General features: G+C 35.0%; 1 protein-coding gene across 1 annotated transcript in view; it reads left to right on the top strand.

Annotated features, from left to right (window-relative positions):
- The window catches only part of SPATA16 (spermatogenesis associated 16), a 283,069-nt gene that overhangs the window by 72,459 nt on the left and 195,402 nt on the right, over positions 1–15,208 (top strand). Inside the window, exon 3 of the mRNA XM_086318894.1 lies at positions 3,564–3,709. Coding sequence (XP_086175020.1) covers positions 3,564–3,709 — 146 coding nt within the window. The remainder of the gene's footprint in view (positions 1–3,563; positions 3,710–15,208) is intronic.

Below are 15,208 nucleotides of genomic sequence, written 5' to 3'. Positions count from 1 at the left end.
TTATTGGACTTTCTGTTATTTTTATCTGTGTTTTAAAACAAACTTTGAAATTCCATTGTACCACAATTTCTGAAAATAGGTTTGATATTTATTTCTTAAAACAACTTTGAAATACCTTAGAAAAAGGTTTTGTAACTTTTTATAAACTTTTAATAACTTTTTATAACAAGTATTATCAGGCTATTTTCAGAAAACTATCAAATATATTTTGTAAAGTATGTATTTTTAATTAAAATTTTAGCCTGTGATTTTAATTTACTACTGAAATTTTCTATTATATTTTGAAATTTTAATATCCAGTTTCTCATGAAAACAACAACTATACCCATAAGAGTTTTTACTTCATTTTTCCTAAAAAATTATGCTTTTAACTTGTCCATGCTTCTTTTTAAAACAAAAATTTCACACCTAATTTTTGTTTTCTAATTCAAAGTCTTCTCATTAATTTACTATATTAGGTAGTTTAAAACTTTTTATTAACTTGTTTCCACGACTTTTTTCACAAAAAGCTAAAGTGTATAGCTTTAGACAAATGCAACTTGAAATAAGTCACCCTTCCTGCATGCAAATAAATACATCTCATATTAAAGTCCTTCATCTTCTAGAGAATTCACTTGTTAGTCTTCACAAATGACTACCTGAAATTTTAAAATTCAACAAAATATCTGAAATGTCCTTTATAATCCTGATACCTGTACTTTGTCTATATTTACTATACTTCTACCTTTAACATCAACATATTTGTAACAATTTGCCTTACTGCAAAGCTTATTTCAAAGACACATCACTCTGGCAAACAAATAAGGTAACCTTTGATAAAATCAGAAAGTTCTGTATCTTATAGTACTTGATTGATAAGTCACGATCACCACAAATATACAGGCTGCGTGTTTTTCCATTTTAATGTGAACTGAAAAATTATTATTGTCTTTCCTTGCTTACAGTTTGGTTTCATAAAGTATGCACTCTGGAGCATTAAGATTGATCATTTTATTCCTTTTTTTGGCCTTGAAACTCATAGAAGTAGAGACTATAGCAAACATTAGATCAGGAGCTTATTTTTCACTTTCTTTCAATGTTCACAGACAAAGTCTTAATGTTATTAAACTTGAAGGTCAGTTTCCTCTTGCCATGTAGAATCTGAATGTCCTTGTGGAAGTTACTACCCTAATGGCCCCTGTATTCATCCTACAAAAAGTATGCCTGAGAAAGGAGCTATATCTGCTCAATCACACCTGATACGAACAAAGAGGAGGAAGGGGCAAAGGACATATACAAGGTGGGGCTTGTTTCTTTTATGTTTAAGATTTTAAACAAACAGGCTTCTCTGTCCCTGGAATTCTCCAGGCAAGAATACTGGAGTGGGTAGCCATTCCCTTCTCCAGGGGATCTTTCTGACCCAGGGATCGAACCTAGGTCTCCTGCATTACAGGTGAATTCTTTGCCGTCTGAGCCACCAGGGAAGCCCAAGATTTTATGTGAAAAAAATCCATGAGGTTTGAGCATTTAAGATTTGGGGGAAATATGCTGATTTAATTTAAAGGATAAAACTACTCAAGAAAGTCTAGAACTTTAATACAATGATATGCTAACAAATGATACTACATAATTTCTACTTATGTTGTTTTCCACTGACTTTATAAAAAGCTGTGTTATCCAAAAACATTTTTTTTAGGTATCCCAGGGTCATATAGGATCAAACTGGTAGAAGAGGAGAGTTGCTGTCTCAAGCTATCATGTTCAAACTATAACACTTTCTTAAACTGTATTTTAAAGTCTGTTTACAACCACACTGACATTTGTGAGGTCATACTCTCAGGAATAGTTACTAAATCACTGTTAAATACTTTGTCTCTTTTATTATGAATTTTATCAGGTAATCTTTATAAAGCATGGAAACAGCCTTGACTAAGGTCATTTACAAATACTTTGTATCTTCCATAAAAGTCTTTGTTCCCCCAACTTGCCAAATAATTGAGAAATGTATTCTGAGGATACATGGATAGAAGTTGACTCTTTTATGAAGGGCAGTTAGAGGGGGAAAAACCTTTATGTCTGATTCTGTGTACATAGTTGTATGGGAAAATGAATACTAGATTATAAAGAGCTCTCATAATAAGAAAAAGATTAAAACATCAATGGAAATAGGCAAGGAATGCAAAAATAGGAATTTACACAGAATTAAAAATAGCCAAAATTTATTAAAAAGACCTATTAAATAAAACCAATTTAATTAGACCAAATTAAAATGTAAGGGTAGTATTTTTTGTCTGACGATTACTAGCAATTAATAAATAATTATTGACTGAATATATGTAGTAAAAAATGTATCCCATCAAATTGGAAAAGACTTTTTAAAATGATATGAATTATTATAGTTGACAGAATATCTAGGTAGTACCAGGTAACTACCAGTTCAAACAAAGGATGTAAAACATCTAGATTTTCCTTCAGCTTATAGTTGTTGGATAAAATTAAGAAGAGAAACACATTTTAGAACAGAATAAACCCATTCTCAACCTATTTGCACTTTAAAAAATAGACAATAATGTTAACATAAATGGCAAGGCAACCTCAACTTAATCTATAAAAGAAAATTAGTTTAAATAACATTTTTTAAAAAACAGGATTTAGAATACAAGAAATCTTACACGGAGATATATACAAATAGGTACTAATCTTCAAATATTACTATCCCTGGTGAGAAAAGCATACAGGAGATAAAAATAGCAAATAGCAATAGCAAATATATAAAAATAGCAAAGAAGCAGATATTCTGACTAAGGTCACTAAGTGGTGGTGGAGTCTGTCCTCCCCCACCAGCCTTGATTCTACGGAACAGTAGAAAACTCTAAGGGGGAGAAAAAAGTACCAATCTATCCTTGTCATATTATTGATACTTCTTAATGTTTGGGGTTCTCTCCCCAAAATTAATTATTTTCTTCCTCTGCAGTTTATCTATGGTGCTCAGAAACCATTGACTTCCTGGAATTTTTATTAAGAATTCCACATTCCTGCCATGTTTTTCAGATACTGTGGCCTCTGCCAATAAATTCTAATAAATTTTCACTTCTTTTCTTTCAATAACATCCTAGAGAATATGATTCAGACTCAAATTAATCACCAATCATGTTAATGGCTCCTAGGAGTTTACTTCCGATACCCTTATTATATTAAATCAAACCTGATAGTGTGCTACATTATTGCTTAGCTGGGTTTTCATAAAAGCACTGGTATTTAATATGATTTATACCTGATTTTCTGTTAATATCTTTGCTTATTGTGTGCTTTATTTTTAAAATAGATATTCTTAGCTAATGACACCCCTTTAAAATATATCATACTTTAAAAATATTTTACAGGAAGCATTTTATAATAAAATGTGTTACTTATAGTCACTTAATAGTGAACAGGAATAAGTTATTTAATTTACAATCAAAATGTTAATATTTTACTTGTTTGGAAAAGTGTGTGTATATATTATGTTTTGTTTATTTAAAAGATCAATTATTTGTCAAGATGATTAGAAAATTTAAAGCACTGTATTTATTTTTCTTTTAAAGCTTTGCAGCAAAGGGGCAGTTCTGGGAAAACCATTTGAAGCATCTGCTGAAGATATAGCTAGTGTGGCAAGTTTCATTGAGACAAAGCTTGTTGCATGCTATCTGCGAATGAGGAAACCCGACCTTGCCCTGAATCATGCGCACAGGTAAAATGAAGGGTTAATAACTGCAAGTAAGTACTATCCATGCAAGCAGAGGGTATAATGTGAGCTTGTAGGATTAACTTAGATTCCATTGAAATGTAATCACAAAATTAAACCATTTCTTTATTACTTAATTTACGTTAAGCTAGACAATCATCCTATCCTCGTCATAGAGATCACAAAGGTCATCTCAAAACCTAAGGAAAGAAATAAACCCATAATTAACTATCATAAAGCGGACAAAATAAAAAGCAGGCAACTGCAGTAGCAAATGACTACAGGAACAAAGGAGGGATCGAATAAAGTTAAGTAAGGGGTGAGAAGGATGAGAAAGATTTCCAAAACTGATTGAGATACAAAGAATGGTAGAAAGAAATTCCAGCTATGAACCATGAGCAAAGACACCAAAGTTTATGGCTTATTTGGTGATAACATAACTGATTCAAAGGATGTTATGAAGGGGCAAGTGCGACAGCTGTCCAAAGGTATGAATCACCTTTTTATCATTGTCCTTAAAGATTTCGTTTATATATTTCTATCCTCTTCAGAACTCTGTGTTAGCTTTTGGTTTCCTAGAATCCTCAAGGTTACCCAGCCCTATCTCTTTTTCTATAAAAATGTCCTCTCCTATGTCTTGTTCCCTAAAGGCCTTGATCTTATCATGGGCAGTATTCAGTTTAATCTACCGCAAAGATAAAGTGATTATGTTACATCTTTTAAATAGCTCTTTTCTTAGAATTATGACGCCTCTATACCTCCTTGCCTAATTTAGAGCAATTTACCTAAAACTTTAGTCTTGTTCATTCTCTGAGCTCATACATCCTGGATTTCTTTTGGACACAAATAACAAAACTAATAACATGAAAACATAATGCCTTCCCTGTTAATAACCAGTAAGAAACATAACCATCAATTGTATTAAGACTCATTATGTGAGCAGGAGATCTGCCAACGTGCTAAAACTCATTTATAACTCTATATCCACAATGATAGAGAAGTTCCATCAGATGTTCTTAACAGCTCTATGGAGACCTCAAACTTATAGGCTTAAGTTTGACATCAAGGACCTGCTGACAACAAAATCACTTTGAAATTTCTAAGATAACCTGCTGGAAAGAAACTTTTTGCTTTAAATAAACTGCAGAACCTAAACACAGATTCTCTTTGATACCAAAGAAAATTTGACTCTATATTTTCTGGAAACACCTTATGCAACCATAGTTTCCAAACCCAGTATCAGGACATATGGTTACATTGGAAGAATTTCATTTCATTTCCATTTGAAAGGGCCAATATTGGAAATGTAATGTATACTTCAGTATGTTAAAATATTGGAATTTCTGAGCCACTTAGGTGACTTGTAAGCATAATAAAATATTTGAAATTGGGAATAGCCCAGAAAAGCTACAGGCATATGTAAACAATAATGAATTGAGATGTACCTGAAAGTAATTATTTATCACCTTGTCCATGGTTTTCACTACACATATAAAGTGCCTTTAACATTGCCTACATATTAATCAAAATGTCTCCTGGATATTAGAATGGTTTGATGGATTTTCAAATCATTTTTATAATCATAAAAAAATTTTAAATGGCATGATCATGCCAAAATTCAATTCAGTTTATAAAAATAACTTAATGAACATTAATCAAAATAGTACTATAAGAAACAATAAAATGCTATGGTTCCTAAGGATGCAAGGATTAATTTCAATTGGTTCACTATTTAGACTTTGAAACTTTTGTTTTAAAACTAAGAGTGCCCTTTCAAGTCCTTGAAAATTACTGAGGGGAGGGTATACAATATAAAGATGAAAAGTAAAATGATCTTCCCTATTATGCTAGGATTAACTTCTGTATCCTTTTTATTCTATTGTAAAATAATTTTTGCTTCTAAGTTGAACATTAACTAAGAAATGGAAATCAATAGAGGTTAAATAGTGAATTCATACAATTAATTATGCACTAAGTGAAATAAATCATTTTTCTAGGCTTGTCATATTGCAGAACTACAGAAATCAGTACATATGATTCTAATATTAAAATGTTTTTAAAGATCTCAGATTTTTAAAATAGAATCTGAAACATAAATATATTTCTCAAAATAAATAATCAGGATATTCAGTGTATAAATAGCTTATAACCATTAGTTATACACTGAATGTAGAATCTTTCTTTTGTATTATTACCACACTGTGATGGTTGATACTAATCATGGATCAAAATTAAAAGATTCCTTTTGCATTTATTTGCATTCCTGAAGCATCCTTTCTTTAATTTTATGTAAATTGTGAGGCCTACTGCATATCTTTAGATGTGTTAATACAGAAAGTAGCTTGAAAACCATCATGTAGTTTTGCTTTTGATAAAAATAAGTGCATATTGTTTTGTCATGTAGAAGACTACAAGAACCATAACTGTATGGTTTTAGGGTCAACAAAGATACATTTTGAAATTAATTAGCTGAGTATTGCCATTTAAAATATGCTAATAAGTAATACAAAGGCTTTGAAAAAAAGTGGAAGTGTTTGTCATTCAGTCATGTCCAACCCTTTGTGACCTCAAGGACTGTAGCTTGCCATGTTCCTCTGTCCATGGGATTTCCCAGGCAAGAATACCAAAGCAGGTTACAATTCCCTTCTCCAGGTGATCTTCTCCATCAGGGATTGAACCCTGGTCTCCTTCATTGCAGGCAGATTCTTTTACCGTCTGAGACACAGGGAAGACAACAAAGGCTTTAGAAACAACTATTAGCAAGTTTTTCTTTTTTAAATAACATATGCAAAGCACCATATTTCGATGTCATTTTTTTTTTAACTTCAAACCAAAGTAATGCCTACACTCGCCAATCGAACATATCAACTCTGTGCTCACTTCATCAAACTACTGTCATTGTTTGTCAGTGGTGTCTTGATCATTCCTGAGACTGATTTCTAATTACTGCTGTCTTATCAAGAATGGAAATCCTGCTATAACTCTTTCTTCTCATATAATTATATGTTGATGTGTATAATTCTAAAGATTCTAATAATACATATCACCTTTTTTGCCTATTTCCCATCTTTAGACTGATATTGTTTATGCTGTAGAATTTTTTTTTTGGCCTTTTTAAAAAATTATTTTTTTATTGAAGGATAATTACAGAATTTTATTGTTTTCTGTCATACCTCATATAAATCAGCCATAGGTATACATATATCTCATCCCTTTTGAACTTCCCTCCCATCTCTTTCCCCATCCCACCCCTCTAGGTTGATACAGAGCCCCCATTTGAGTTTCCTTAGCCATACTATGCTGTAGAATTTTGATGCCACTAGGTGGCAGACAAGATGAAGTCGAAAATAGCAAAATGTAGAAAAAAGCCTCTTTTCAAAATTGTTTTATAATTCTCTCATCTATGTTCATTCATTCAACAAATATTTATTGAATGCTAACCAAGAGCCTGTGCTAGGCAGTGGGGTAGCAGTTGTAAACAGGATTGTGTTCTTTGTACACATTAGAAGAGGTAGCAAAGTTTAAAAAACAAGTATCAATAAATATGAGAAAAAAGAGTGTGATAAATGCAACAAAGATAGTAAATATAATTTCACATTGCAGAAGCAGCATCATTTATTAAATCAGATTCATGGAGTCTGAATCTGACTGCCCAGGTTTTAAATGTGATTCCCCTACTCACCAGTTCATCTGAGTTTAATTCTCCATAAAATTGGGTTATAATAACTGTACCTACTTCACAAACTACATCCCACAAGGTTTTGTGAAAGTTAAACAGAAACCTATGGATTCTTTATTCCAGCCACGACAGAGTTACTGGTATAAAAGGACCTGCCTTTCTGCTATAAATAAGTAAAAAACTAGGCAAAATATATGAAACAATTCTTTTTAGGCACTGGAAAACGGTCACAGCAGGACTTTGATCCTTGAGAGAAGGGTAGTATACACGGTGGCTACCATGGTTTTCCTGACCAAACTCAGGGAATTAAACTTCAATCTCAATGAGCTGAGGAAGCAGAAATTAGAATATCAGTTCAGTTCAGTCACTCGGTCCTGTTCGACTCTTTTCAACCCCATGGACTGCAGCACGCCAGGCTTCCCTGACCGTCACCAACTTCTGGAGCTTGCTCAACTCATGTCCATCGAGTTGGTGATGCCATCCAACCATCTCATGCTCTGTTGTCCCCTTCTCCTCCTGCCTTCAATCTTTCCCTGCATCAGGGTCTTTTCCAGTGAGTCAGTTCTTCACATCAAGTGCAAAACTCCAAAGTATTGGAGTTTCAGCTTCAGCATCAGTCTTTCCAATGAATATTCAGGATTGATTTCCTTTAGGATTGACTGGTTGGATCTCCTTGCAGTCCAAGGGACTCTCAAGAGTCTTCTCCAACACCACAGTTCAAAAGCATCAATTTCATGCTGAGGTTTCTTTATAGTCCAACTTTCACATCCATACATGACTACTGGAAAAACCATAGCTTTGATGAGATGGACCTTTGTTCGCAAAGTGATGTCTCTGGTTTTTAGTATGCTGTCTAGGTTAGTCATAGCTTTTCTTCCAATGAGCAAGTGTCTTTTATTTTCATGGCTGCAGTAACCATCTGTAGTGACTTTGGAGCCCAAGAAAACAAAGTATCTTAGAATATCAGATATTAGAATATCAGGCTTCTAAAAAACCCTGTAATTTACAGAGCAGGTGACTGAAGGAGAAATAGATATGTGAGGGGGTTGCAGGTAGAAGACTGCATGAGGATTTGCTGCAGGTTCTTGACCAATATGAAAAGTAAGACTTCATGTAGCAGAGACTGCCTGCTGCAGGACCAAGTAATAAGTGAAAATACCAGAGGACCTGCAATGATAGGAGATACTGAAGAACCAGTGTTAAGAGAGCTCACTGAGTACCTCAGGCATTCAGCTAAAATTCCTGAAAGACAATGCTTTAAGACTTAGGACCATGACCTCCAGAAAGAATCATACCTTAGAATTAAGCTCAAAGGCAAAATTGACCTATCTGAAAAACCACACCTGACAAGAACAAGAGTATTTGCCATTTAACTGCCTGATAAGAAAAAAATTCTACAGGTTTGCAGTGATGATGTCATAGTCTCAATTCCTTAGAAGGTTTTATCCAAAATGTTTAGCATAAAACTAAAAATTACTACACATTCAAAGAAATAGGAAAATGAGATTCATATTTAAGAAAATAAATAGTCCATAGAATCAGACCCCAAGATGACCCACATGTTGGAACTGGTAGCTGCTAAGCTGCTAAGTCGCTTCAGTCGTGTCCAACTCTGTGCGACCCTATAGATGGCAGCCCACCAGGCTCTGCCGTCCCTGGGATTCTCCAGGCAAGAATACTGGAGTGGGTTGCCATTTCCTTCTCCAATGCATGAAAGTGAAAAGTCAAGTGAAGCTGCTCAGTCATGCCGACTCTTAGCAACCCCATGGACTGCAGCCTATCAGGCTCCTCCATCCATGGGATTTTCCAGGCAAGAGTACTGGAGTGGGTTGCCATTGCCTTCTCCAAATTGGTAGAAAAAGATTTTAAAGAAGCTGTAAAAAATAGGTTCAAGGATCTTGAGGCAAAGATGGCCATAATAAGTGAAGAATTGAGAATCTCAACACACACAAAAATAGAAACTATAGAAAAGAAACAAATGGAGATTTTACCATGGATTAATGAACTATTAATATCTAAAATAAAAATATGCAGATTGACTTTAACATCAGATTGAAGATTTAGTACTAAAGAAAGGTTTAGTGAACTTGAAGACAAATCAATAGCAATTACCCAATATGAACACACAGTATCATTTAAGATATTTTAAAAAATTAACTAACGCTTCAGTGACTTATTCTCAAACACAGTAACAAGTCATCTACCTACATGGTTTTTCCAGTAGTCATGTATGGATGTGAGAGTTGGACTATAAAGCTGAGAGCCAAAGAATTTTGAACTGTGGTGTTGGAGAAGAGTCTTGAGAGTCTCCTGACTGCAAGGAGATCCAACCAGTCCATCCTAAAGGAAATCAGTCCTGAATATTCATTGGAAGGATTGATGCTGAAGCTGAAACTCCAATACTTTGATCACCTGATGTGAAGAACTGACTCACTGGAAAAGACCCTGATACTGGCAAATATTGAAGGCAGGAGGAGAAGGGTATGACAGAGGATGAGATGGTTGGATGGCATCACTGACTCAATGGACATGAATTTCTGGAAGCTATAGGAGTTGGTGACAGACAGGGAAGCCTGGCGTGCTGCAGGCCGTGGGGTAGTAAAAGAGTCAGACACAACTGAGCGACTGAAATGAACTGAACTGAACTGAGCTACGTGTAACTGTTTCAAAGAGAAAAGAGAGAGGAAAGGGCATTAAAAAGTAGTTATTGGAATTTTTCCAAATTTGGTTTAAAAAAGAGTAAGACACATTTAGCCCCAACTAAAATAAATATAAACAGAACCATATCTAGGAACATCAGCGTTTTGAAAACCCAAGATGGAGAGAAAATATTAAAGGCAGACAAAGGATAACAACACATTATTCACAAAGGACAATGATACAAATAACAGGTAACATTTAATCAGAAATATGGAGGCCAAAATACAATAAAAGAGGAAGCTTAAAGTGCTGAAAGAAAAATGATGTCAAATCAGAATTCAACAAAAAAAATTCTTCAAAATGAGAGTGAGATAAGAACATTTTTATATAAAAGTTTAAAAATTAATGGAGCAGATCTTCACTTTGAAAAATGGTAAGGCATAAGCTGAAATAAATGACAGTAGATTTAAATTTAGATCTACAAAAGGGAATGAAAGCACCAGGAAGTATAAATAAATGAGTAAACTTAATATTTTTCTTCTCAAAATTTATTTAAACATGAATGACTATTTAAGGGAGAAAACAGCATTTTATTATATTATCTAGAGTAAAATTAATAAATAGTAAGATTACATATTTTGATGTGAGATATTTGACTATAATATCACAAAAACCTATGGGAGGAGGCACAAATGGAATTTAAGTACTAAAGTATTTTGTTTTTGTTTCTTTTTTTACATGAGGTAATAATAGTAACTTTTTATAAGAGTTAACAACAGTATTAACTCTTAAGACGCTTGGGTTAAGTTAAAAATGCATGTTATAATCCCTAGAGTATCATTAAAAATATTAAAAGTATAGCTAGGAAACCAATAATGAACTAAGATTATATACTAAACAATATTTAATGAATTGAAAATAAGTCAAGAAAAGAGGAAAAGAAAAACAAATAATGAATTAAACAATAGAAGATAACATCAATACTCTAAAGTTAAACCAAATCATTAGTAATTACATTAAACATATTAAACCAATTGACCAAACATTCCAATTCAGCTCAATTCAGTTCAGTTCAGTCACTCAGTCATGTCTGGTTCTTTGTGACCCCATATACTGCAGCACTCCAGGCCTCTCTGTCCATCACCAACTCCTGGAGTTTACTCAAACTCATGTACTTTGAGTCAGTGATGCCATCCAACCATCTCATCCTCTGTTTTCCCCTTCTTGTGCCTTCAGTCTTTCCCAGCATCAGGATCTTTTCAAATGAGTCAGTTCTTTGCATCAGGTGACCAAAGTATTGGAGTTTCAGCTTCAGCATCCAATGAATATTCAGGATTGATTTCCTTTAGGATGGAATGGTTGGATCTCCTTGCAGTCCAGGAGACTCTGAAGACTCTTCTCCAACACCACAGTTTAAAAGTATTGATTCTTTGGCACTCAGATTTCTTTATAATCCAACTTTCACATCCATACATGACTACCACCAAAACCATAGCTTTGACTAGACGGACCTTTGTTGACAAAGTAATGTCTCTGCTTTTTAATATGCTGTCCAGATTGGTCATAACTTTTCTTCCAAGGAGCAACCGTCTTTTAATTTCATGGCTGCAGTCACCATCTGCAGTAACTTTGGACCCCCCAAAAATAAAATCTGTCACTGTTTTCCACTGTTTCCCCATCTATTTGCCATGAAGAGATGGAACCAGATGCCATGACTTAGTTTTCTGAATGTTGATTTTTAAACCAACTTTTTCACTCTCCTCTTTCACTTTCATCAAGAGGGTCTTTAGTTCTTCTTCACTTTCTGCCATAAGGTTGGTGTCATCTGCATATCTGAGGTTATTGATATTTCTCCTGGCAATCTTGTATTTCATCCAGTCCAGCATTTTATCATGATGTACTCTGCACATAAGTTAAATAAGCAGGGTGACAATATACAGCCTTGACGTACTCCTTTCCCAATTTGGAACCAGTGTGTTGTTCCATGGCCAGTTCTAACTGTTGCTTCTTGACCTGCATACAGATTTCTCAGGAGGCAGGTCAGGTGGTCTTGTATTCCCATCTCTGTAAGAATTTTACACAGTTTGTGGTGATGCACACAGTCAAATGTTTTTGCATAGTCAATAAAGCAGAAATAGATTTTTTTTGGAACTCTCCCACTTTTTCAATGATCTAATGGATGTTGGCAATTTGATCTCTGGTTCCTCTGCCTTTTCTAAAACCAGCTTGAACATCTGGAAGTTCACAGTTCACATGAACCTTGCTGAAGCCTGGCTTGGAGAATTTTGAGCATTACTTTACTAGCGTGTGAGATGAGTGCAATTGTGTGGTAGTTTGAACATTCTTTGGCATTGCCTCTCTTTGGGATTGGAATGAAAACTGACCTTTTCCAGTCCTGTGGCCACTGCTGAGTTTTCCAAATTTGCTGACACATTGAGTGCAGCACTTTCACAGCATCATCTTTCAGGATTTGAAATAGCTCAACTGGAATTCCATCACCTCCACATGCTTTGTTTATAGTGATGCTTCCTAAGGCCCACTTGACTTCGCATTCCAAGATGCCTGGCTCTAGGTGAGTGATCACACCATCATGATTATCTGGGTCGTGAAGATCTTTTTGGTATAGTTCTTCTGTGTATTCTTGCCACCTCTTCTTAATATCTTCTGCTTCTGTTAGACCCATACCATTTCTGTCCTTTATTGAGCCCATCTTTGCATGAAATGTTCCCTTGGTATCTTTAATTTTCTTGAAGAGATCTCTAGTCTTTCCCATTCTATTGTCTTCCTCTATTTCTTTGCATTGATCAAAGGCAGATATTGTCAGTCTAGATTAAATTAGAAGATTCAACTGTGTGCTATCTATAAGAAGACATAGTTTGAAAATGAAAGAAAGATGATATGACATACAGTAAATATATAACCCTCTCTTTATGTCAGGCTTAGCTATGTTAATATCAGACAAAGTAGATCTCAGGAAAAGATATTATTACCAAAAATAAAAATAAGGCTCTGTAAAATTTTGAATATTTGAAATCTGACAGAGTTTGTTTTCTTACTATAATGAAATTAAATTAGAAATCATTAACAGTAAGATATTTAGAAAAATCCCTCCAAATACTTGGAAATTAAACAGTACACCTCTAAAGAACACATCACTCAAACTATAAAATAACAAAGAAATCAATTTGAATTTCTGCTTTATCCCTTATAGCTTTGACTTTCACAACTAACTTAACTTCTCTTTGCCTTGGTTTTTTTATCTTTAAATCTAAGTAAAATAATTTTTGAAGTCATTCCTAAATCTTAAAATGTCAGATATGTATTTTGTGTCAATCCCACCACCAATAACAAATGCAGATTATTTTCAATGGTAATAGTAATAAACTCTATATATGCATAGAGGAGACTTTGTGTGTGTGTGTGTGTGTGTGTAGCAGAGTTTTATTAAAGTGAAAAGGGACAGAGACTTCTGACATAGACATCAGAAGGGGGACGGAGAGTGCCCCCCTCGCTAGTGTTAGTAAGGGAGTTATACACTTTTTAAATTAGTTATTCAGTTCAGTTCAGTTCAGTTGCTCAGTCGTGTCTGACTCTGCGACCCCATGGACTGCAGTATGCCAGGCCTCTCTGTCCATCACCAACTCCCAGAGTTTACTCAAACTCATGTCCATTGACATGAGTTATTACAATAAATCAAAAGAATATCTCAAGGTTGTAAAGATCTTACCAGACCCACTCCCATAATTTACATTTTAAGATAACAGGATTAGCCAGAAGGTTTTCAGGAAGGAGAAACTGTCCTCAAGCAGGAATCATTGTTGTTATATACTGCCTGGTACAGAGTTTAAACCGAGTTGTTTGTTGTGTGATTTCAGTTCTGGGCTTAAAGAAAAAATCCCTTTTATGTGACTAAGGAATGTAGAGGGAAAAAAAAAAAGTTTGTCCTTTCCTCCTCCTTGAGATCCCCAGACTCCTATCTCCACTTCAAGAGCCCCAGACCCCTTTCTCCTCCTCAGAGACCCCAGATTTATCAACCTGCCTAGGAATTGACTCTTTCATTCACCCTTTTCTTTTAGGAGAATTATGTTGCCAAAGGAAAGGGGCATCATTTTCATTCCATAACCTCTTCCTGCTATGATGGGGCACAATCCCTAAATTTTTGAGGCAACATATTCTCCTAACCCTCATATGGAGGGCCTCTGATCCTGGGGCCCCAAGTAATAGTTGGAGGAGGCCGTGGCACTTGTAGGAGCCTGGACAATCATTTGTAACTTAAAAGCTTTCAGATGGTTAGAAACAAATGCAGTTACACAGTTACAGATGCAGGGAGCAAATGGTAAAAACAGAACAATCATAATTATTATGATTAAGATAGTTTTCCACCATGGGCAGCTAGTTAACATTACCCAAAGTGAGGTGACTGAGACTTCCGGAGAATCCATAGCCTGAATCATCTTGTTCATGTGTTTAGTAACATGAGTAAAATTAGTACTCATATTAGGTATGGATAATGGCAGAAGTTCCTCCTTGTGCAGCAGTTAGAATATCTAATATTGTGTGTGTGTGTGAGTGTGAAGTCGCTCAGTCGTGTCCAACTCTGCAATCTGTTTTGTAAAACCACCTAATTTGTATTTGTTCAGCATTAAGAGCTGAAAATTAATCAGAGCATCAACTCGTAGCATAACCCAGAGAGGGAACGAATATTGTAGCCAGATAATTATACCAGTGAAATACAGATCTTGCCCAGCGAGTTTCAAGTGTGGCAGATTAGTAGGCTTCTCTGGAAGTTCTGAAAGTATGAAGCCATGAGTAAAAGTTAGACCTAGGGTGCATCTTCCTATCCAGGAGGAAGCCACACCCATAGGTAAGAGTCATATACACAGTAGGTCCCATTTGGAGCAAACCAGTGTGACTAAGGGATCCAGTCCCAATCAGCCCCTGGCCAAGCAAAAGGAGGACATAAACTGGGATTGGAAAACACAGGCATGATTGTATTGTATATTTCTCGAGGCAAAAATCCCAGTTGTTTCCAATCATTATAATTCTGTTGTCAGCTAACTTCTGGGGATGGCTCTATTTGTTCCCAGTATATGGGAACATTAGATACCAGGTGTCTCTTTTTAGGAGTTAGCCATATGACCTCATCCCATATTTGATAAACATCAGGTAGAAAACCACCAGATCTA

The sequence above is a fragment of the Bos grunniens genome, chromosome 1 (genome assembly GCF_055505025.1).
Source record: "Bos grunniens cultivar Pamir isolate PY7600 chromosome 1, Bosgru_T2T1.0, whole genome shotgun sequence".
NCBI classification, from domain to species: Eukaryota; Metazoa; Chordata; class Mammalia; order Artiodactyla; family Bovidae; genus Bos; species Bos grunniens.
The sequence above is the reverse complement of the archived record's forward strand: the minus strand, read 5'-3'. Positions and strand labels throughout refer to the sequence as shown.